The sequence below is a fragment of the Aplysia californica genome, unplaced genomic scaffold (genome assembly GCF_000002075.1).
Source record: "Aplysia californica isolate F4 #8 unplaced genomic scaffold, AplCal3.0 scaffold01149, whole genome shotgun sequence".
NCBI classification, from domain to species: Eukaryota; Metazoa; Mollusca; class Gastropoda; order Aplysiida; family Aplysiidae; genus Aplysia; species Aplysia californica.
The window spans coordinates 60,014-86,115 of NW_004798419.1; the positions used below are offsets into that span (position 1 = coordinate 60,014).

At 38.5% G+C, this 26,102-nt stretch overlaps 1 protein-coding gene across 1 annotated transcript; it reads right to left on the bottom strand.

Annotated features, from left to right (window-relative positions):
• Window positions 1–11,850: 11,850 nt before the first annotated feature.
• On the bottom strand, window positions 11,851–22,646 carry LOC101852814 (4-coumarate--CoA ligase; the record flags this gene model as incomplete). Its single annotated transcript, XM_005111915.2, is given in 11 exon segments — window positions 11,851–13,747; window positions 14,408–14,573; window positions 15,118–15,200; window positions 16,523–16,667; window positions 17,299–17,393; window positions 18,363–18,537; window positions 19,172–19,340; window positions 19,780–19,979; window positions 21,244–21,359; window positions 21,743–21,950; window positions 22,345–22,646. Coding segments are annotated over 11 exon segments (1,761 nt in total). The 3' UTR covers window positions 11,851–13,634.
• Window positions 22,647–26,102: the final 3,456 nt, after the last annotated feature.

Consider the following 26,102-nt stretch of genomic DNA (forward strand, 5'->3'; position numbering starts at 1 on the left):
CTGCTTTTGGCCTCTATTTATTCATAATACAGTAATAATAATAATAATGCCTTGATATTTCTGTCCATTGCTATTATTTTGTGGCACAATTTGTCTTTGGTTTTGCCCCAATAGACTTAACTTAGATGCTAGGATGCATACATTGAATGTTGTGATGATGTTCTTTACCATTGAGTAACTATGTTTAATTTGAATAAATGGTGCTTCCTGATGCAAATGAGTGCAGATATCGTCTACATGCTATGATAATAGCCTGTCAGGCTTAGACGTAGACCAAAACTGAAGTGACCCGCCATGCTTTTCCCATACAACTGGCCTACCACTACATCTTATAACAATGTAAATCTAAACAGGCCCATAAAAATATATAATATGAAGGCAATCATCTTGTTCCAAGTGAGGAAGAGACATGACATTTTGAAATTATTTTTGATGTTTTCTAATTTTGAAAAAAATGACTATGGCCATTGTTGTTGTAGCATGTTGACGATATTTGTATACAAAACTATACTATTGTTCTTACCTCCTGTTTCAAACTGATCATTCCTATTGACCTGCTTCCAATGCAGCAGAATTATTTACTAAAGCAAATATAATGTTTTTATCATCTTTCAAAACTCATTGTTTATTGTTTTCATTGATGAAAACAAAAATAAATAAATGAAACAATTCCCCTACTCTCAATGACTTACTTTTTCCACATCCATACTATTGTCTTGTCATCAGTAAAATCCGGACATTTTCGCTATTGAGGCAGCACTTGTTTGGCTAAAAAAAAATTTTAATAATCAAACTGATTATATCATGTAGTCTAGTAGGCTACTAGTACACACATAGTATAGTATAGCGAACAAATTTTCAGATCCCGAATTCATAAAAATCTGTTCTTTGTATTCAAAAAACACAAAACAATTTGTACGTAATGATAAAAACTGGCATCAGTGAGGGTAGATCCAATTAAACATGGCCACAAAATTTGTTTATCGAAGTAACCATGACGAGAGAGACAGAGAGCACGATATATATCAATTAGCACCTGTGCAATGATTGTAAATATTAATTGATTGCACAGGTTTGGCACTGAAACTAGAGACACTGATTAAGGCTATTCCACAACCAGATGAGAGGAAATTTCCATCATGCTTGGTTGGATATATTTTTTCACAAATGGTCAAAATTTTCATTCAGATCTATTTAGTCTGCATCCACTTCAGTGTTCACTACGAGTGGAAGCTATACCAAAAGTGTCAACTGAGCACAGACACAAACAATTTGGACAAAAATTGTAGCCTAGCTTATTCTGTCCCCGTCGTCTTTTGCAAGAAAAATACTGGAATTATGCAAACAGCCCAAAAATGTGAAATTATGCGATTCTGTTAATTTTATCAAAGAATGATAAAGGAAAATAATAAGAAATTATGCCCAAAAAAAAAATCAAATTTTGCTAAATAAAGCGGGGTGCATAAAACCATGGGGACAGCTTATTTCATGCAAATATTCATCTCATTCAAATTCTGTTGTATGTAAGTGGACTCAATTGTAACTGACAGTTGAATCTATTTATTTCTTCAAATGGTTTCCCCTGGAAACAACATAAAAATCAGATTTAAAAAGAAAATACAATTTCAAAACATACATACTATACAGGCTTAGCTGTTAACTTTTAAAAACCTAAAGAGTCTACCCTTGTGGCCAGTCAAGATAAAAATTTTGGGCACTGGCCATGAAACCCCTTCAACAAAACCATTCCCACACACCTTTCCCGAAATCAATAAATCCAAGCTATTCAAAATAGACTTGGACTAGGACTATTACAGTACTATTAATCAATATCAACTTTTTACTTCTATGTTCAAAGCAGACGTCAACTATAATCATGCATAACAATGAGAGAAATGTTAAGGGACATGACTTCCATTGACAATATTGACATACGGTCTTTTTTTCTAAATTTTATTCACAAATCTCATCTGCAGCATCAGCAACTTCATGAGGATCAATACTAGAAAAACAAGAGAGAATATTTTCCCAGCACAAAAACACACTCCCATACTCAGACTTTCAAAAATAATATATGGTAGCTATGTATGTAGACTATGTATTGGAAACAGACTCACAACATGTACACACCGTATTTGTAAATTTGGGTAATAATAACAGCAATAAAGCCATAACTCATCAGCACCTGAAGAATAGAAAATTGTGCCTCACGCATTGCATTTCACGGTCTGCCAACATAATGCTATGATACCCAGGCCTGCACATGCCCACTGTCACTGTACACAACACATGTTCACAAAGGCAGTCTGCAAGATGGGGGGGTGTAGTAGGCCTCAAGCATTGGTCTTAGTTGTAGCTTGACAGTTGTCTTCACCACTTTTTAAAACAATAATCTCCAAGTTCAATTCACGGTCCTCATCCAGATTTCAAATGGCAACAACATAGAAAAAAAAGTCCCCATTCTGAGGCAGTTAAGAAAAACAATGAGACAAAAGCTAGAGGACCTAAATTTAAAGATTTCAATTTCTGCAATCCAGCACTATGTTTTAATTATTTCCATCTAGATAAGCATTATGTTGTTAACCCCTTTCTATTCCAGCCATAGCAAAACAAAATCATCACAAGATATTGTACTCATCTGGTAACTCTGAATCTGATTATTGCAAAGTTTGACTGTAAATATAACAAGTAACAGAACATACTCAATGATAATGCAAGAATCATGACACATTCGTAATGTTTTTTTCCACTTGCAAACTTCCAGGCAACAAACATTACAAATTCTTTGCGTCCATAGCATCACAGGAAATCAATTATAGAAATGTATCTAAGATCTCACCTTTGAGAATATCTCTAAAAAATTACACTCAATTCAGAAAAAAATAAATAGAGAAAACGTCCATGAGAGGACCAAGAGTGAGAGAGATAGATGGAAGTTCTTTTAAGATGTCTTTAACTTTTAAATTCTACATCACACAAAGGCTACAAAAGCTCCTGTGCTGCAAGGCAAGAATAAAAGTATTGGTGGATACACCGGAAACAAATTTTTGAGAAAGAAAGGCGAACAAGGTTACGATGACATAGTGAAGTAGAGACTCCTCATCCAAATTACCTATTCCTAACTTCCATAATTGATAACTTGCAATTTTTGGCGTTCCTATCATACTAAAGAAACATGAGCATATATAATCATCCTCACAAATACAAAAACAGCTAAACACTACTTTTCTTTATGCACCTAAAACATTCTGTATCAAAATATAATTCTTAAACCCCTATAGGCAGACCAAATAAAAACACCAAGAATCTGCCCAAAGTCATAACAGATAAACAGTCAGAAAATAATCAAAATAATACAGTTCTGAAGATCACAGAAGTGCATTTCAGTTTCAAGAGCGATAAAAAGAATCGAGCTAAACTTGGCAACCATTTAACATACATTTATAATATTTTCTAACATGGCCACCACAATAGGGTAAAATCATTTGTTTTGGTCAAAGTTCTCATTCCGTCCAAGAATTGTTTTTGGAATGTCTTTCTTTGCTTTCAAAGAGTCCACCTGTGTCACATCAGTCTGGTCAATTTCTCGAAGCTTCCTCTCATTCCTATCTTCCATCGTACTGTTTACTCTAAACGGTGTGTTTTTCTCTTTGCGAATTGCCCACTCTAAATTGTAGCCAACAAATCCTATGATTGCAGCAGCAGGAAGTGTGATGTAGGGAGCATATGTCCGGGCCGCTGCCATTATCACAGGCCACATCTTGCACAGAGAAATAAATAGCCTCAAAACTTGACTATCAATCACAGCCTCAAGGTAGACAGACGAAATTCAGAACCGGTTTCTGCCTTTGTTCCTCTACAAAAATCACCTAGGAAAAACAGTAAGGTGGTGTGGCTGTTGTTCTCTGTACCACTCAGTCAGGAGGACCTCTGGCACCGATCAGAGCTTAGTTTCTACCTGAAACGTTGAAAGTCGAAACATAAATTTTAAGCACAATTTAAACTTCTTTCTCTAACAATAAACACCTTGGCCTTGGTGGTTCATCATGCCTTGTTATAAAGTTAACAGACTTAATGATTTAAGTTTTTGGCTAACCCGCTATACATAACATCATCATGGCTTATCCTTCGCAATATTAAATCCGTTCATTATGTTCAAAAGGGCAATTGCAAACTCGAAACTCACACCCAAAAAAGTCTCACTACTCTCAGCCGTCTGATCATAAAATCCAATTCCGTGAAATCTGAGGTCCCCGTAAAACCAAAGAGACACTAATGAATCTTTTACCGAAAATCATTTTAAAAAATCCAAACTAAATGTGTCAGTGTTACAGAGGGAAGACAAAGGGAAGTAACCATTGGTGCCCAACAAGGCTTTCTTATATTTATAGGCAGTTGCTGCTTCACAATGCTTCTCTTGGCTCCCAAAACAACTAGGCTAAATGTGCAAGGTTCATTTTTTATTGCATGTAGGCCTACATTGTGCACACAGCTACCCTTCTATCCACAAACAACACTCAAAAAAGGAGGCTTCATTCCAAATATATACAAAAAGTAGAACACGACTACAGTGGCACCCGCTACAGAAGGACCTTACCGGAATCCCCCTTTTTTTCTCTACTCTATGTGTAAACCCAAATAACTGACACTGTGCTCGGGTTTAGCGGGGCAAGGATAGGCCCGAACTCGGATACAGCGGGAGATATCGAGCGAGCTCTAGCTGGGGTTAAGGGGGTTGGGGGGCTGTAGGCGGGCTCCAAACAGGCAGTCAGCTGTGCGGCGTTGTGAATGGCCAGTCCAGTGATGAGTGAGGTGGGGCAGGTGGCAGAGAGAGATGTGCGGAGAGACGCTCCAAAGGTGACATGCCAGCTTAGAGTTTAGAGGCTCTGTATGGGAGTGTATAGGCCATATATCCCTAGGCCAGGCCAAAAAGTAAAATAAGAGGACCGCGTGTAGTGTGTGATTCCTGATTCATTGAACTGCGGCCATTGATGCTCATAGGCATGTATCCACTTCACCACTTCTACAGTTGCCCCGGTACGATAGACAGCACAAGAAACGAAACTGAGAAAAAGATGATTTCCAACAAGGACAAAAAGAAAGAAATGCTTCTCATTTGAATTAAAAGCAAAGATAATCAACGAAGTCGACAAGAAAAGGAAGACTAATCAAAAGGGCAAATTTTATTGATATGAAAGGGAGGTACTTTCATGTGGATTTTCAGAAATTTTTCGGTAATTTCCCCTTTTCTCTTCTATAGCGGAAACTCACTTACAGCGGGATTTTCTTCTGGAACAAAACGTCCAGCTATAGCCGTGTTCTACTGTATATTATATATATATATATCTCAGTACTATTTCTTTTTAATGACTAATACATTTTTACCATGAATTTTTAACTTCAACCATGTATAAAGTAAACCATCAAGCCGTGTTGTGAACTAATGAGAAAGCAACCAACTTGTGTCTCTCACACATGAACTTACACAGTTTTGTGAGCGCTGTAAACTGTAGGCATCTACCCAATAAACAAGTGTGGTAAAACCGTTTTATTTACTTAAAATTAAAGGAGTTTTACCTTTTAAGTTTTGTGTAGTAAAATCAACAAAACTTCTTAAAAGTTAAAAGGTCCCTTGTACCTAGGTCTACTTTTGTCACTTTTCATACACATACAAAAACTGAGAAGGCAGACGCAGGAACGAACAGTTATCAATTCTACTCAAGCACTCAAGACCAAGCCGTGTCTGAGTTTGTCATATCACAGCCAGCAAACTGTCAAGGCGTAAGCCCCAACGCCCTACGACCTAGCCTACGACACGTAGATTTCTAGATCTAGATCTACCTGTCTAAATCGTTTTACGACAAATGACACGGTACAGCTTGCCATGATTTGGCTTGGCATAGTTAGTACAGCTTGGACTATCCTCTTGACTGGGCTTTATTAATAGGGCCTACTAAACAAAGTGACTATTTATTTCTCCGAACGATCTGGAAAATAAACTTGACTTCTATTTCTCCGAACGGTCTCTGTTCTCGAGATTTATTTGTTATTTTCAAGAGTTCGGCGTCATCTTTCATTCTGTCATTCTCCAAGAACTGGGGAAAAAGCTTTTTTTTTCCATCGAATTCAATTTCTAGAGCTAGAGATTTTTAGAAGTCTGAACTGAATATTCAGATACTTCAATTGTGGTTGCGACAACGTTCTCGAACTATACTTCATTTGAAAATGCCTTCAAAAGGTACTGCGAGACAACAATAAAAAAATAGACTGCTCGATTTTGGTAGTACAGTAACCTATTTTGCATATATATATATTTAGCCACCCCTAAATTAAAAACTAAATCACAAAAAAATCCCTCGATGCCCCGACGCCTCCCCCTCGTCATTCACACCTTATACACACACACTCACACATGCGGGCCTCTTCATTCGCAAATAACCAAAAAATCTCGAGAACGAAACCGCTCGGAGAAATAGAGTTGAAGTTCATTTGGAAGGACTTCCATAACGAGCGACGATCCCAACAAACACAATACTAAAGGAGAACTTCTAACCTAAACCATGTCCTTATCCCTACCCCAACCCCTATGCCTATCTCTAACCCTAGCCTTAACCGTAAACCCTTAACGTACCCTGCCCTGTATTCTATACATACACACTCTGAGTCTATTTCATATCATAGTCTAGTGGCTGGTCGCTCATTACAGAATTCCTCCCGTTCTTTTTCCCGAGCGTTCACTCTGAGAAATAAGCCGCCCAATGATAATACATTGTCATTGCCACCAGTGCTTACGTAAGTAAAGTAGATTCTAATCTAATATTATTGTTTTCTGGTTACTTGCGTCTTGCGCCTCTGTCTTGACCGACAGGTTCGTTGACTGCACTGCATACACTCTGCCTCTCTCTGCTAACAATGTTTTAATCACAATTACGAGAAGATCTTTAAAGTGCTTATAGAACAAAAGGAAAAAATCATGACACCTTGGCAACTAGCACTGCAAGAATCGAAAGTATACCCCTGTCCTGTTGTCCGGTTGTAATATATGGGAAAACAAACTAAGACTAAGGTGACAGAAGTACTGAAGTCGAGGACTGAGGACTGAGGAGGTATAAGAAAACGAAACCGGAAGTTAAGGATGGCCTTGTTTTGCCAGGTTGTCATTTTCAAATTGTTACTGTTATAAAAATCATTTCCACGGTGTTTCAAATGTAATGTAAATTAAATGATCTTTTTTCGGTAACCCTGCTGCTTCAATTCTATTAATACTATTATGTTTTCATCTTGATTTAAATGATAAGATTGAGATTTGAATTGAAAATTAACCAGATGCAAACACCACATTCGTGTACAATGTTGGCTAAAAGATCTTAGAACTTGGGACCGTTGGGGTCATTGGCCTGACCTCTGATTTTTTCATAACATGAAAGTTCTAATGCTCTTTGCATCATCCGAGCAAAGCTGAAAAAAACAAACCCTTACAAAATAAACAATGAATTAGGGTTCCCTCACAGATTTATTGTTTTCCTTTCTCCATTAAAGGGGGGTAGCTCGCTTATAGTAACTTTACCGTGGGAAGGGAGATAACCGAATAAATAATAACAATGTGAACAAGACGTCAAGGGTTAATTTCCTTGTACCTTGACATGGCACAGGTGATCAAATTATCTGCTTTTGTTGTAGTTGCTTTATTTTTAGGGGGGGGGGGGCGGGTCGTTTTGGACGAGTTTTATTCCTTCATCCCCTCGTAATCAACTGGTATAGCAAAAGAAACTTGACGTTTCTGGTCAAATACTGTAAAACCAATGACGTAGCTACGGTAGACTGGATGTCCGTCGGGGCGCTTTTGAAGATTTGGCCACCAGCTTCCTCCATTCCTTCCGGTCTTCAGCTTTTCTGAGCGTGTCTTTGAGTTCCAGGCCTGTCCATTCCTTGATGTTGTCCTCCCAACTCTTCTTCGGTCTGTCTCTGCTTCTGAACGCTGCCTTGCAGGATCATCTTGGCAAGGCCGGATGAACGGATGGTGTGTCCATACCAATGCAGTTTGCGTTTCCTGACCAAAGTGAGAAGGTCAGCATATGGTCCAATTTCGTTTTTGATCCGTTGTTTGACTTCATCATTTGTGGTGTGATCTTTGTATGTGATACAAAGGATTTTTTCAGTTATCTTCGTTGGCTTTTCTTTGGCAATGTCGCATGGTGGAGCCCATCCCTCTCCGTGCCAGACCACAGCCGAAATCCTCCCACCCGGTGGCTCGCCTTGGTTTCGAACACGAAGCCGTTAGGTTCATCCGGGAACTTTTTTCGCCCTGGCAGGTCACTGCATCTTGTGGTTACGCCTAGTGATGCCGTGTTAATATCACCCACTCACAAGGTTAGCTATAGCTAGGCACGCCTGCTGAGGCGAGGTCCGGGGTATGGCACTTGGAGCCACGCGTGAGAGATTTAGGAGTCGGAGGAAGAGCCGTAAGCCTGTTTATATATTGTTATTATAATATAACATTTTTTCTAACCCACATTATGCATCCTTTTTCACAAATTTTGTTATTTAAAATTTATATCATTAATCTCAGCGGGTCCTTCTGCTCCAATTTCATTGCCGAAGAACAAGCTATCACCAACACAGCTAACTACATCAACTACTTGTTTGACACTAACCCACTTGCTACCACAGACATCGTTATCTTTACAGACAGCCTTTCAACACTAGAGACGCTTGGGGTTGGGACTGATGTGAACAAAGATATATTGTACTTGATTTGGAGTCTACATAATTTGATAAGTAGGCACCACGTCAGAGTAGACCTACAATGGATTTTTGCCCACACTGGGATACCGGGGAATGAAAGAGCTGATGCTCTGGCAAAAAAAGGAGCTAGCCTCCCTCAGCCTGAAATTCCTATGAATTACACCACCTGCTGCCAAATGATCAAGTCAAACCTCTAGGAAGAGTGGATGAATGATTGGGCCACAGGTACGACAGGAAGGAGGATGTATGGCCACATGAATAAACCACTGGTCAAAGATCCAATCAATGAGTTGAGGAGGGGAGATCGATCCATAATCTTCCGACTTAGAACACAACATGTACCCCTCAACCAACATCTCAACCGAATTTGGAGTAAAGCAGTCTGCTGCCTGCCCACTATGTGACTACCCCTCAGAGACAGTGGAACATCATCTGTTCTTCTGTAGAATACTAACTGATTTAAGGGGAAGTTTTCTTCCCAAGCTACCCCACACATCTAATTGCCTCTACTCTTCAAGACAACAATTAGAACAAACATGCAACTATTACCGAATGGCATCATGCAGAAGAGTTAACGCTCAGATGCTACTGGATCGCTAACAACAACAACAACAACAAATTTATATCATACCATATGGGACCTTTGAAAGTTGTACACAGAACTTAACATTGAAAACTCTATTCAGAGACTGAATAATTATAATTATGTAGCCTATTCCAATACATGTATTCACGTTCACTAGTATGTTGATGACAGGTTAGAGTTGGCTAATCATTTTATGAGACCCTAGGTGCATCAAACCAGAGCAGGGATGGGAGAGGGAGGGGGAGGCTGTGTGTGTATGTGTGTGTGTGTGTGTGAGTGTGTGTGTGTGTGTGTGTGTATGTATGTGTGTGTGTGTGTGTGTGTGTGTGTGTGTTGGGGGGGGGGGGTAGATGTATATTTTAAACCAGAATAAATATTGCTGTACTGATATTTATTCTCGACATCCTCTCGGAAAATAAATTTGCGGAGCATAATTGTGCACGAGCTATAAAATAATATTAGGTATACAAGGTTGTTTAACTAGTCCTGCTGTTAGTTTTTGTTTGTTCGTTGTTGTAAGATTCTCGTTTAACTCCTTGCAAGATACAAAGATGCAGATGTAAGAGTAAAGAAGAAGGAATGGAGACAGAAAAAAATAAGATTATGCACAAACTAAATTATGTAGTAGAGTATACTAAGTGTAGATCTTCATATGTGAGTAGTGAGCGTAGGTGTTCATACATAATATACTTACTGATCTACCACAACTGGGATTTCACTTTCTGGTGTTCATTAAGTCTCTTAGTTGTTTCCTCTACGCCAGTTGATCAAGAGGTCATTAACCTCTCAAGGTTTGTGAACAGATACATTAAATTCAAAATATCTTCTTTGTGTACAGAATAGTTTGATGCGTTTGCGTCAGACACAGTAGGCGGAGTATTTTTTTAAATTCTCTGCTTCATAATATATATGTGACCATATGTAACTACTATAATTAAAGTAGAGAACACAAATGTTGTCACTCCTAGATGGTGCCTATAATTTACATAAAAACATGAGTTTCAATTGGATGGGTATTTCACCCAATACAGCAGTGCCCCTCTTGGACCTACAGGACCTTAGTGATGACTGCTGGATTTACATTACCAGCATGGAATTAGTAGAAAAAAAAACAGTTGTCAGTTTTAAAAACAAAACTCATAATTTAAAGTATTCGATGAGTGGAAACGGAAAGAAAGTTTGTTTTTTTAAAACCTTCGTGAGAGCTGCCAGCCCAGGTGCTGTTTTAGTTATGGCAGAGGTTTTTCGGCGCTCGCAACTGCATAAGGTCATAAGAGAGCCAAGGGGTGGGTGTCAACAGAGAAGTCTTTACAAGGAATCAAACTTACTCAGCTCACCTCTCTAGCTTCAACAGCACAAAGTCTGCTTCGACTATCAAGGCACCCCAAAAATAGCGGGTAACAAGAGCGTGACAAACATACAAAAGAAGTAGAGAAAAATGACGATAGTAAGGATTAGGAAAGAAAAAACAGCAGTTCCCTGTTGTAGTTCAGGCACAGTTATGAGCTTGACATTATTGGATCGACCCATTTACATTTCTACTGTGCATTGGAACGAGAAATGTCCCCCCTTTGGGAATGGCCTAAAGACACTTCAGTCAGTTGCACCGCCCTGGGGGTCAGCCCAGGTGCGATTGCTCAACAAACTTACTTTTGGAAAACAAAGACAGATAAATTATCTTTGTCTTTGTTTCGACTTTAATATTGGGACTGTCAACAGTCTTCTTGAAAGAATACAGTATTTAGACCTTGGCCGGAGATACAGCAAAAGTGATACACCCTGCTGAAAGTCGCACATCTCGGTTTATTTGTAAATGTCAGTATGGATGCGTTTATATGTATTTTTGTTGATAGGTAGGTTGAATGTATACATGTGGGCTGTATCAGTATGAATGTGCACAAGAGGAAAATAAACGCATGCATGCAAGCTTGCCAGCATGCACGCACACACGCAAAGAGAGAGAGAGTGAGAGAAAGAGCAAGAGAGAGAGAGAGAGAGTGAGAGAGCAAGAGCGAGAAAGAGAGAGAGAGAGAGAGAGAGAGAGAGAGAGAGAGAGAGAGAGAGAGATGAGTTTCACAGATAGTGGAATTCACGACCACATCATGCATGATTCGAAAAATATGTAGACAGCTAAGCCTACACTTTTATTAAAGAATGACCATCAATGGTCAAAAATGTACTTTAATATCATTGTTAAAAGGTATTGCACTAGATTTGTCCAGTTGTATATATCTTGAATGCCAAATGACAGAGAAAATTGGTATCTTTGTTCTCCTGTAAAATTTTCCTCATATGGAATTCAGAGTTTCATCAAGGGACCATCATTATGAGAGTCTAAAAGGGCAAAAATACTCGCAAGTTAAAAAAAAAAGAGGTTTCTTGTTGCTCATATCCTCATAACATTTTTTATATTTCATAAAACAGGATGTTGTGTGATCATCTTATTCATACCTAAATATGATCATACACATATATATATATATGGCGATGCATTCCAAAAAACAAAACAATAAGACTTGAAAAGCAGAATAAAATTTATTAATACACTGGAAAAAGAATTGGCAGATTTTTCCAGAGTATATATAATAATTATTCTGATCAAGGGGTCAATCCAGCATGACTGCGATATCCATTCACTACACCAGCTGTAACTTTCCTTGGAAGATGAGGAGAGATAATACAATTTTGCCCTTAAATTCTGGGAATCTGAATACATTGTTATGTGTACAAAAATGAAATCTGATTAGTGACACTATTTTCAAACCACCATCTACAATAAATAATATCAGTGATGGCCTCTTGCCCGTACCATTTACAGTAGTTACAAAATTCTCTTGTGTTACTCTTGTTCAGTGTTAGCCGAGTTACAATGTTTAGGCCCTCTGCCTTACATTTAAAAGACATGACTTCAATCCCACATGGAGAGATTTTCATAAAATATCTCTATCTGTCTGATGGAATATAGTATTACGCCTGTGACCTCAATTGCGTAGACAGACCTCTAAAACATATAAAGTCAATCAGTAACAGAATTTATATTCTGGGGTACTCATCCCTGTAAAACCACTTTCTAGATTTCATGATATCACTACCACAATCATAACAATAACAATAATATCAACAATAGTAAAGCTCCTTTATAGTGCATCTAACAATAGTGAGGCTCTACAAATTTTACATTTTTCTTGACCAAAAAGAAAACAGTCTTTCATATCACTATACAGAAAACAAATACATGTAGGCCGTCATTGATTGAGCACACACTGATCATGAACACCCATGCATACTTGTGCACGTGCATGTGCAAGTGCACACACACACACGCACACACAAACACACACACACATAGACACACTCATACACACACACACACACATACAAGCACATACATACATTCCCTCCAATCTATTATTCATACACAACCACAAACACACACACACACACACATACACACACACATACACACAGACACATTCAATCACAACTGATAAAACCTGAAGAGGGAGCACATACTGTCAATATAACAATGCAACAGTAACAAGTAACAAGGTAAAGAGGACAACAGATAAAATGAGATAGTTATCCTAGGTTTGGCCATTTTTTAAAAACGAGACTTCAAGTTGCAAGCTTCTGAATGGCTTCAAAACAATCTGTTTGAAGTGATAGGATTGTCAGAAAAAAATTATCTGATCACATTTCTTGACAACAGTAAAACTGCATAATTTTGGCTTTGAAGTTGTTATTTGGTAAAACACAGGTCTATATCCTTATTCATCACTCATCCCCCTCATGGTTTTTAATGGATTTTAAAAGTTCGTAGCTTTGGGGTTTAAATATAAGATACTTCTGCAGACTTCAAAATACATAATTATGAAATTTAAATAATTCGTATCAGAATTCACTGAAAGCTGATACCCAAAGGAATTTTCTCTTTTTTTTTTTTTCTGACTTTATGGAAAATCGCTTTTTATACCAAAGAATCCTTCACAAAAAAACCCCTCAAAATTATTATTTATTTTTTTTTAAAGTTTTAGAAAGCATCCAGCAAAATGATACATCAAAAGTTCCCTATTTCTCACTTTAAAAAGAAGCAAACCTTAAAAAGCACATTCTTGTGAAGAAAAAAAAATTAAATACAGTCAGACCCAATCACTGAATCTGAATATATATAATGCAAACATTTGTTTTTATTGCACTATTTAATAAGACAGGAAAAGGGGCCAACTGAAAGTGATACAAAGAGTTTAAACAGTCACAAAACTTTTTCAAAGAAGCAAAACAACTGAAACTGACAAAATGAATGTTATAAATATGTGGTCTTTAGGACACGTCTGAGGATTTTCCCGCTAGGATTTTTCGGTATATTATCTACGAACTGGACACCTCCTCGAAGTTTCTTCGTGTGAGCAACTCGTTCTGAGAAAAGAAAAAAAAACAATTTCAAAACAATCAAAACATTGTCTCTTTATGATCAGGCCTGCTGATAAGGACATTGGAGAGTTGCATTGCATTCATGTGTGTTTTTTTCTGTGCTAGCCATCTCTTTGGACAGTCTTTGTCAAAAATAGCTTTGTAGTCTCTAAGTTACGAGATAAACCACTCTCAATCTGTAAGAACCATGTGTCTTTCCCTCACCACCAACCCTTATAATTCTACTTAAGCAACTTCTTTCATTTTTCCTGTTGCTGTAATACACACAAGATGAAAAAGTAGATCAGAGCTACCTGTATTTTCCATATCTTTTTGACACTATGCTGGATAGCACAAATATTGAGAAAAAGCCATACTTGGTCATAGAGATGAGTGATGTTGCATTCAATTCCAGCCATAAAAAAACAATAACTATGAACATAAGTTGCATAATGAGTTAATGAACCAGTAATTGACACCCTATAAGTCTAAAAAGACGGGGGCGGGGGAGGGTTCTTGTCTTCTTCTTTTTCTCCTCCTCTTTTCTTGCTTGTAACATCCATCAATTTCTCCATTTGGCTGAACTGTGACAAGATATCTAAAGCTCAGTATTAAATGTCTTATCCTCATGAAAAGATAAGAATTTCTAAGAATCAAATTTCTTACCTTCAACAAACTTTTTTATCTCTTCTTCTGTGACGTTTGAGCCAGATTTCTTGACGATAAAGGCTTTGGGGAGCTCTCCAGCCATCTCGTCCGCCACTCCGATCACTGCTGCATCCTGCACATCTGAGTGGCCCTGGAGTAAATCCTCCAACTCAGCAGGAGCAACCTGTTAGGAAAACGAGACTCACTTATGAAAAAGGAAACCATCTAATTAATGATAATTTTCTCTGTTCATAGACCTACTAAGAGTAAACAAAGCTGACATCAAAACTTTACCTCTCAACAGTTTCACTGTTTTGTCATACTTGTATCATACTCATTTATATGGATTCTGTCTATAATTTTGCTTTTTCTAGTGTGTCATATTTCTTTCTTTTTAAACTCAGACTTTCATTACATTTGAAAAAGGGTGAAAACCTGTCACCTTCCATATAGCCAAATCCACAGAAGATTAGCATATAAGTGCCAAGAAAATGGGTGGGCCAGGAGAAGAAATTAAATGGAAAAAAAGAGTCCTCTGATATTGTGAACCTTAGGAAATGAGACACCAAGCCCAAACCACGAGAAATGAATCCTGAAAGTCAGGGCATAATGTTATGTCCTCCAACCCATGACCTCTGCAAAGAACAGAATGCAAAAGTACTCCCTCTTGTCCCCCTAGATCTAGGTAAAGAAGCAAATATTCTAATCAGCCATGAAAAAGTACACACCTGAGAACCTTTGTATTTGATGAGCTCTTTTATACGGTCCTTTGCATAGAATGCTCCACTTTCTTCAGCATATACAATATCCCCTGGAGAAAGAAAAGCAACAATGGTTGCAACAACATTAACTTAATCTAAATGTGATTTCTTGATAGAGAGTCAACAATACAGGATCACAGCATTCTGAGCTAGATATCTCAATCATGAAGGATGAAACAACAGGGAGACCTGTATAAAGTGAAGAGCCCTACAAAAGACACATGTTGATAGGCCCCGTAAATAAAGTGAAGAAGATCTGGCAAAAACTTTGGAAAGAGCCTAGAGAATGCAAACTTGAGAGGCGCTTGGGTGCATTTTAAGATAGATGTTCATGACAGTCATTTCATTCTTTCAGGGCAGTCACATTTTCAATTTAAGTTTATGTTAAAAAAATACTGCACTAATACTTCTACCCTTTTATTCTTTTATTCCCTCATATAAAATGTCTCTCACTCAAGATAGAGCCCATTGTTTTTGCATGACAGGTTTTAAGTGTAAGATTCAGAAGTAGTACACAGGCTAAAAAGGCAACTGTTCAGAAATTTCGAACTTGTGACATTAAATGTTTATCCATAGCGGTCATCATTCATTTTCATCAAACCACAGAACTGCTGCACGCTGACAAAAACGCCTCATTCTTATTCACACCAGTTCGGGATAAAAAGGCGTTTTGTCAGCTTAACCCTTTCAAAAAGGGATGTTCTTCCAAATTGAATGCTTATTTATTCAAAAACAAAAGTCACGGTTTCACTTTGATTTTTTCAATCAAGTAGGATAACTGATCAGACTATTGATTTAGCAAATTAAAAAATTTGTCGTCAAATTTGAAAAAAGGCGTTTTATCAGCTGAGAGCAGAGGAAGGGGCTCTCATAGTCTAGAGATTAAGGTGTCTGCCTCTCATTCAATAGGTCCCGGGTTCAAATCCCGACACTGACAAGAAAATTTTTTCTCTAAAATTTCCTCCTTTCACATCCTTTCCTACTCTCTAACAATGTTCTGCAGTCTGCTTTCATCTCCATTTTCCGCCCCCCACTCCAATCCCCTCACCTCCTTTGCCCCCACCTCTAGATTCCTGACTCTTTCTGCAGCTTTTCTTCTGCTACTCCTTGGCTCCTTCTTACAGCTGTCTTTCAGCCACACCCCTGATCTTATGGTGTGTAAGATCTAACACCTAGCCTTCTCCGATAAGGGAGAAAAGTCTCGGAGGTCCCGCATGCAAGTTGCGCATGTCAAAGATCCAAAGGTGGTCTAAAAAACTTCCTACCAACTGAAAATGTTTAGAGTGTCCCATGCGCTCATATAACCTTATGCAGTTGCGAGCGCCATAAAACACTACCCAAAAAAAAATAAGGGCAGAGGGGGAAGCAGTACCTGTGTGCAGCCACCCATCTGAGTCAATCATCTCGTCGGTGGCTTTCTGGTTGTTGAAGTAACCCTTCATGACCTGTGGTCCCTTCACACAGAGCTCCCCAACCTGCCCCGGGGGGAGGGCTTCAAATGAGTTCACATCAGCAACCTATTGAACAAATGAACAAAGTGTTTATCTTTTGCTTTACCCTTCCGTCTCATTTAATGCTTTTGTAACATCAAGCCATAATAACAGCTCTGAAAGAAATGCTAGCGCAAACAACCAGCTCGACAAAAAACATTTGTAATTTTGACTTTCTGGGAACCTGTACCTCCCTTACTTAGTCTAGACAGGAACAGACATTCTTCTTTACATTTCTTTCCACAGTTAACATTTGAAGGGACCAATGTTATGACACAGGTCAACAGTCATCAACAGAGTTATGCAAATTAGTTTTTGCTTTTGGGACATAAATAAGTAGTGTTGATTGATTCATTTACTGACTGGTTTTCTCACAGAGAAAACAAATAAATGAGTGATCCATCTAATACAATCTCAGCCTTAAGCAACATTGAAAAAGACCAGCCAAAAGAAACAGAAAATACTTCTCTGCAATAACATGATTCTTCAAAAGGAGTAAAATGTAAAATAAAAAAGAAACACAGGCAAGCCAACAAGAGTAGCCTACTGAAAAAAAGAAGTAATTTTGAAATCCACAACTGAGAAGCATGTAAAAAATCCTTTCATAATAATTTAAGAACTCAGAATTAAGTCTGGGAAATAACAACGGAGGTTTTACCTTTCCTAAAGTGTTGACAGTCAACTGCCCAATAGACCCCGGCAACTCTTTGCTGTCTATTGTTACAAGAGGCGATGTCTCTGTGAGACCATACACTGAAACGATACACAGGCTTGGCACTTCAAACTCTGAGACACTAATATAATACACAGATCTTTCAGACATATCATTTCATATGAAAACCCTATTCCTGAGACTACCTATCTGTGCATGATGATTCCTGTGAATTTTATTACTGTGTTTATCAGAACTCACTCTGTATGTAAAGCCAGGTAAATTGAATTACACACTTGATTTATGATTAATATCATGATGGTGAAAATAAACTAGAGGCAACAGAAATGAATGTGGTTTATTAAGGGGAGGAGCAACCCTTGATTTAGCAGATTTCGTGTCAGGCTATGCAAATTTTATGTTGGCTGATTTTTGAAGATCAACCAGTGTTTTGTCTAAAAATAGTATGGATACAATTGAGAAAGTTTTTATTCTTCTAGTAAATTGCTTTTGAAAACATGAGGGTGGATTATTATAGTGAATTTTCGCAATGATTGTCGTTTTTCGCAAAATTTAATTTTTTTGCAGTTTTTTCCCTACTCCTTCCTTAGTTTTCATCCTTCTGACAAAAAACTTTCAGGAAACATAGACGGCAAGGCTGCAGTCAATGTACCTGAGAGATATTTGCTAAAAAATAAAAAACCTTTCCATTGGCAAGCGATTACACAACCTATATTTTACTATGCCTAACTTATAAGTGTATTTAGATTTGATCTTGGGCAACAAACATAGAAAATGGTCCTCAAGGGTAGCTCCTCCCGTTTAGAGAGTTGCCAATTTCACGAAAGGAAAATTAAGAAATCAAACAAAAGAAGCCAGTGGGACAGTCTCCCTTGCTGAGAGGTAGCCCAAATACAGCTAACTAAGAAGGAGCTACAAATTTTTAAAAATACCTTTCTCTCTGAAAACTGTTTTGTCGATTGGCAAAACATGAATTACATATTTATGAGAAAGCATTATTTTTATGATGAACAAGAGTCCAAATACTCAAGGGCATGAAAAATACTCACCCTGATTAAGTGATTGTAAGTCCGGGTGTCTCTTCAGACAGGCAAAACTCACATCTTGTCCCAGCGGAGCGGCTCCGCTGTAGATGCGTTGGAGGGAACTCACATCGTACTCCGAGACCACAGGGTTTTTGGCCAGGAACACCACCAGAGGTGGCACAAGGTGGGCCAAATTGATCTATGGAAGAGGTGGCATTGACATCTTATAATATCATATTACCTCCAGAAATGAAGCTATTGAAGTCCAAAATGTATAATTGCTTTCATACTTTTTTTTTTTTTGGCAGGGGATTTTGATAGTTATCTCCCAATACTCTGAACATCAATCAATGTTACATGGACAACAGTTATTAATTTTCATTTCATTGAGACTTTCAGTTGTGACATGGCACATAATCTTCGCATGACAAGTGCAGTTAAAATCATCTAAAGCGACCACCCATTGTCGAGTAGCACTATGGCTGTCATAGACAGGAGGACATATTACAAAGTGTCATTATAATGTAAAAAAGAACACAACGGGGAGAAAAAATGAGAAGCAGCCATTTGTACAGGTGATTGTCTTATACAGGAGGCCATTAAAGCAGGTTCAACTGATTTTTTGTTCCCATTCATTTCAAGAAAGATCATGAGGCTTGAGATGATTGCATCTTTTCTTAACCAAATCTCATTTCCAATATCTTGTTTCCATATAGATCAGTTTGATCGGGAAGAGGAAGTCAATTACACAATTGGTAAGATTAGTAAGCTGAACACATGTTTCACACAACTATATATAGAGAAAATAGAAGTGTGTCGCTGTGGCTACTTACTTTGTTGTCCTGTATGCACTTCAAGCAGGAATGTGCCTCAAACTTGGGGACGTAAAATAGGTGACCTCCACCACTGAGAACTCCGAACTGGACAACAACCATGCCGTAGATATGATACAGGGGAAGCAGGCCCAAGGCACGGTCATTAGGGGTAATAGGCAACCCTGCACTAGAAAAAACGGGTCAGACAGAACGTCTTAAAATGATAGTGACTCCACCTCGATGCAATATTGTTAGTTTACAACAGTGAACACAAGATGTTAATGCCCTAACTCTTTCTTAAATTTGTAATTTAGAAACTTTATTAGCTTACTACTACCCCCTCACCCCCTACCCCAAACCATCTGAATACAAAAATCTAAAAACTTGAGTAAAAAGGACTAGTTTTTATGTACAATCTTACAGTAAGTTCTAGCAGATAATCTTACTTTTGAAGAAAAATGTTCAATTACTAGAAGCTATAAAACATGGAAATCAAACAAGATTAATGAATAAATAATACAGAGTTGTAATCCAAGATCAAATAGTACCAAATAAAAAAACAAGAATAGAAACTAAAATAACACAAATGTGCCTTATTCTTTAACTGTCAGGAATGCATACTTTACCCGGACTGTAGCACATTGGCAAAGCAGTTGTGATTGGTTAACATGACACCCTTCGGAAGTCCAGTTGTGCCAGAGGAGTAGGGGAGGGTGAACACGTCATTCAGAGGGTCAATGCTGACCTCAGGGTACACGCTGCCGTCATCCTCCAAGAGAGAGCTAAATGGTGTGTAGCCTGGGACGTCGCCAAACACATACTTAGACTGAAGAGTTAACGTTTGTATGGGGTTGAAATCATGGACGTCGATCTTATAACTTAATCCTTCAATTGTTTATGAGAGCCGTATCTATTAAACAGTAGGATCAAATCATTGTCGAAAAGAAAATAACAAACAACGTTTTATGTGCATAAAGGTTTGGCTCTTTGTTTTAACAAACAAATGATGCGAGTATGATTTCCCTGATAGGACATCTGTAGGAACCTCCTCCATAAGATTACAATTGTGTTGATGACGGTGTAAAATATTAACAATTATCGGCCATCCCAATCACAGAGCTAGCTGTAGAGCGGGAATTCATCCTGAGCAGTATTCAACACTATTTATTAAACCAATTTATTATTAGACCTATTAGAAAATTAGAAGAACGATGAAGATGGAGGATGAAAAGAAAAAGAAAGGAGAGGAACTGAAAGAAGAGAAGCTAGGGTCTTGTCCACAAATATAAACAAAGCATTTAAACTGATGGACAAATGTCTTTGTTTTGTTTTTGTAAAGTGTTTTACGGCGCTCGCAACTGCATAAGGTCATATGAGCGCACAGGACACACCTAATATCTTCAGTTGGTAGGAAATTTTGAATTTTCCCCGGGTGGCGGCCGAAGCCTTATCGATTTTAGACCACCAAGGGATCTTTAACGTGCGCAGCTTGCAAACGGGCCCTCCGAGATTTTTTGCCCTTGTACAAGAAGGCTAGGTGTAGATCTTTCCTACCAGAAGATCAGGGGTGTGGCAGAAAGACAGCAGTAAGGAGGAGCCAAGGAGTAGCAGTAGAAAGGCTGCAGAAAGAGTCAGGAGCCCAGAGGAGGGGGCAAAGGAGGTGAGGGGGTGGGGGCACAAAGTGGAAATGAAAGCAGACAACAGAACATTGCTAGAGAGCAGGAAAGGAGGTGAAAGGAGACAATTTTAGAGAAGAAAATTTTTCGCTCGCTACCCGGATTTGAACCCGGGACCTTTGAATGAGAGGCCAACACCTTAACCTCTAGGCCACGAGAGCCCCCGACAAATGTCTTTAAGAAAAATAACTAAATAAACATGTCCACTAAATAAACATATCTACCTCACCTCCTGAACCTTTAAAACACAATCTGTCAATGCTGCGAATAGTACAAGGTATGAGTATGCATTATATATAAACATTGTAAAAATTTCCTCTATTGAGTTCTGTTGATAAAGTGCTGTTCTAGAAATATGCAACATTAATTGTATAAATTAGTGTTTTTTAAAATTTATATAATAAATTCAAATACCTTGATGTTATGTGGTAAATCTTTGCAGTCTAAAGCTTGATCCACTACTCCAGCCAGAGAGTCTAGTGCAAAGATGGAGATTGCTCCACTGTGGTTCATTTGTCGATTCAACTCCACTGAAAAAAGAAACAACAGAACAGAGTAAATATATTTTATTTCGAGTTCCTACTCAAATTCAAATAAAAAAGCTATAAACATCGTAGTTAAAGTGATCATAAAATGAAACGTACATTACTTTTCACCAAATGGTTATAGTATAAAACTAAATGAATAATGAATAGCATTTGTATAGCGCATATCTCTGCTCGACAGCAAGCTCTATGAGCTTTACACTATTATTAAGCCAGCAGACCATAGAACGCTCAGAATCATTCTCAGCTTCCTGGGAAGCATAATGAAGACAGAGTAAAATAAGTTTTGATAATTTAAATAAAACCTACAATGGAAGATGTTTTTTGTTTTTAAATGTAAAAATCAAACAAAATATGAATATCCTCACTTGGAGTATACTGTGGGTTGGCAGGAGAGAACCATAGCCCAAGGCATGAGCTGGCCAACTGAAGCACTGTAAAGTCTATTTGATTAGTGGAGAAGACCAAGATAACGTCTCCCTTTCTGAAGCCAGCCCGGTGAAGACCACTGGCAACTTTGATGATGTTTTCCTTGAGCTGTGTGTACGTATAGGTTTTTCCTGTGGGTACATCTGTCTGACAATGGACAGAAATTCAAAATTCTTTCATTTTCATTTTCTTATGACACAACACTTGTTAAGGAAATAAGATAATGATCAGAATGGTTGTTTTTCAAGCAGAAGTATTTTATGAATTATTAATTATATACAATATCTACATATGAGTATACATATATAGAGAGACAGAGACACAAAAAATAATTAAGAATACTTTTGTTTGAAATTAATATCAATTAATTCTAAAAGCAATGTCAATGATCAGCTCAACGTGATGTACCCTTGAAATCAAACAAACACTTGTGTTTCTTCACACAAGCTCTAAAGACAGTGCGACAACAACAACAAAATCCCAATCAACAAAAAACTTGCTATTTATCATAAGTCACAGAAGATATCACTTGCCATATTACCATTGCTGGACTGTCTTTGTATTCATCGCAAACTTTGAAGAAATATCCGTGCAGCGTCACATTTGTTGGGATGTCGATTTCCTCAATAGGACTTTTAAATATATACTGGGAGGACATCACTTGACGCCACACACATGCTGAGGCACTGAATGATCTAGATTCAAATCCCAAAGCAGCATGAATCCGCTGCTGAAGTATGACACCCATACGAGGACATTTCATCAGAATGTTTACGGCAGAATGCGAGGACGCACTCCTCAGGCAAAGCTGTCTCACTGAATTCGCAAGCATGCTGGAGGTTTCTCAGAAGCTGAAAGAGATGAAAAATGCAGTTTGATTAAAGTAAAATGAAAAGAACTGACACAATAACTGTCTTTTAATGGTGGGAAAACAGCAAGATGGACAAAAAAAAAGGTAAAACAAAGGATCACATAAAGGAGTTGTGAACCTTCACTACCAGTGGCGTCTTTATACCACCTGCAAATAAAAAAAAATTTTTTACAATGTTGTTGATATGTGGGGAATATTTATGCTGTTTTGATACAAAGAAGCATTTCTATCACATTGCTTTATATCCTGAATCTTACAAAGAAATAATGACCGAACCCTATGAAGGGAGACCAAAAACTCTAAGGAAGCCTAAATTAAAAGGACCTGGGCGAGCAGCAGCCTTTACTCTATAGACTGGGATGTCTATTTAAAAATGAAGGAGAAGACCAGAAATTCATACTTATTCTTATGACTTTAAACATTCTACACTTCTACTGACACAAACTAGATCTAATTAGAAGTGGCAATTTGACACAGTCTCTCAGGGCCAACCAATCTGAAGGAGGAAGATCCTTCCAGAAGAGAGATGAAGAACTAGCTCTTGGGAAGTCAAATCTTTTGCATCAGTACGTGAAGAGCCCCACCAAAATACCACACACACACACACACACACACACACACACACACACTCACACTCACACACACACACACACACACACACACACACACACACACACACACACACCGGTCATGTCTTCTTGTACATTATTGTCAAACATGAAAGTATTTCTGAGTCCAATCTAATCATTTGACCACACTACAACAACATAACAGTTCTATGGAAGTCAATTTCCGTTCAAAAACAAAATCATTTGTACTTTAATCACATGCTTCCATCAGAACAACCACATCTTACACAGCATTCATCTCATCACACTTTAACCTACACTACACCACACCACATCATATCATATCATATATCATATCACATCACATCACATCGTATTACAATACACCACATCACATCACATCATAAATCACACGAGGCGCGGTTCGTCCATAGAGCACGGTCGTGCAGTGCCGTCCAAAATTGTTTAATGTTCTATTACGTAAAACACCTACAATAATAAAATAAAAGACGCTAGAAACAAACACTAGCCAAATATATCAAAATATGCTTCTCACTGGCGCCGTAACTGTCATTTCTGTGTCTGTAGCGCCATAAAACATCTACTATGCCATACCAAAGTTCATGCGCTGTATCTAAGCATAGCAGGATATTCAACAGTGGAAACCTGACCTATAAATCGCTCTTTGGGATATCCCAAGCGATGGCGATACATTAATATTAATAAGACGACACATCTCAAATGTGCTCTTGCCGAATAGTGCCGAAACACAGCCCACAGTAGGCAATCTAAAAATAAACGCGATAGACTGTGCAACATTCTCTGCCAAAATTCTGTCAGCCCCGGAGCAATCCAGCGGAGTGCTCAAGTGAATTGTGATTGGTGCATTGTCTTGCCGCTATTTAAGTGACTCTGTGACCGTGAACCTGAGGGAGGTGAACGTGACATACGTAAGTCATCGTCCTATGAGTTGTGCTTTTGAACGGTTTTGTAGTGGAGTGGTGAAAGGTATTACTTGAGCGTTCAGTTCTAAAGCAGGATGAATGAAATTGACGTTTAGCTAAAAAACAGATTTAGTTCTAGAAGTCAAAGCCACAAGTAAAAAGAATGAAAACAGAATCACAAGGTTCTCCCTCACCAACCCAAAGATCCTAAAATTATACACCATCTCCTTTACTATGCCCTTGACTATCTTCGACCTAAGATAGCTTTATTGTGCACGCTCACTTTTTAGACCCACGAGCCGCCCCTGATCACCACATCTCACCACACCACACCACACCACACCACGTCACATCACATCACATAACATCACACTAAACAAAACCATATCATATCACATATATATATTCGCACTGCACCACACCATATCATATCATATCACATCCCACTCTACCACATCACATCACATCACATCATAATATCACACCACACCACACCACACCACACCACATCGCATCAGATCACACCACACTACACAATATAATTGGAATTACATCCTGTCTCTCGGAACCACAACACACCAGAAGCCATCATATCCCACTCTATCCAACAATATCATACAGACTTCAACAAAAGTTAAGGACCACTTGCCATCACGCTGAGTAGTCTTCTTGGGTCGACTTGCACGTGGGTGTTCTTGAACTGATCCAGTTGCTTAATGGCGCTGCCTCAGGCGGACAAAGACAGAGTGTGACACTGCAAGCTTTCTGGTAACTTCTCGGGCCCCAACTCTGTCCTGCAGCCATGCCATAGCTCTGGCACGACCAAAGTCTCTCAGCTTTTGTCTTGGTGGTATGTTGATGCCATACTGGATATTGCCACCAAAGTAAGCACAGTTGAAGACCGTACGCCCGTTTATGACGTGCGCCAGAATTTTTAACTGCGGAATGTCCGTGTGGTGTCGCATTTCCCGAGGATTTCCGTGCTGCACGTGGTGGTTTTGCCTCTTTAGGAAACTTTGCGGTACGCACTGGTAACCCATAAACACTTTCAGAGCAAAACAATTTGAAATATTCCTTGCTGTCTTTTTTTCGGATTTTTTAAAAACCAGGGTTGTCTGTCAAGGTGGTCCTAAACTTTTATGTTGAAGTCTGTACAGGTATCAAATTTCACAGCATTCTTCTAAAATCACACTAATCTCATCCCATAAAACCCCACTACCTCACATCACAGCATATACATCATATTCCACCAAATCACAACACCAGAACACCATTGCATATCACCACCTCTACTATACCGTATAATTACATCACCAACATCACCACATCACATCACATTACAACGACCACTTTGAACACATATATGGTCGCCTTTAAGGACAAGCGGGCTAACCCTGATTTCGGGGGTTTCCAGAAATCTTTACCTACACCAAAAGTGGGCATTTCCCTACCTTTAGGAGAATTTTGGTTTCATTGTCGATGTGTATACTTGTTTGGTTATAGAGAAAACTCTCCTGTCTTATAAAGAAACTGAACAGGGGGCAAAAACTGTACCTTCGATTTTCTCAAAATAGCATTTTTCAGGATAGCCACCATACCACACACCATTATACTTTATACCTCGCCTTGTGCCACTTCAACACACGTAATATAATCACCTCACACATTTCATCCCACTTCACATCCACCCACTCCATCTCACTATTCGTCACTGCTCGTCATGTAACCCCATCTTACCTCACCCTACTTCTCCTTCTCCAACCCCATTTCACCTCGTCTCACCCCACTTTCCTTCACCTGATCCCATTTCACCCCATTTCACCCCACCTCATCACCGTACCTCGCCTCAACTCAAACTCTCTCTCTCTCTCTCTCTCTCTCTCTCTCTCTCTCTCTCTCTCGTCACCTCGTTTTA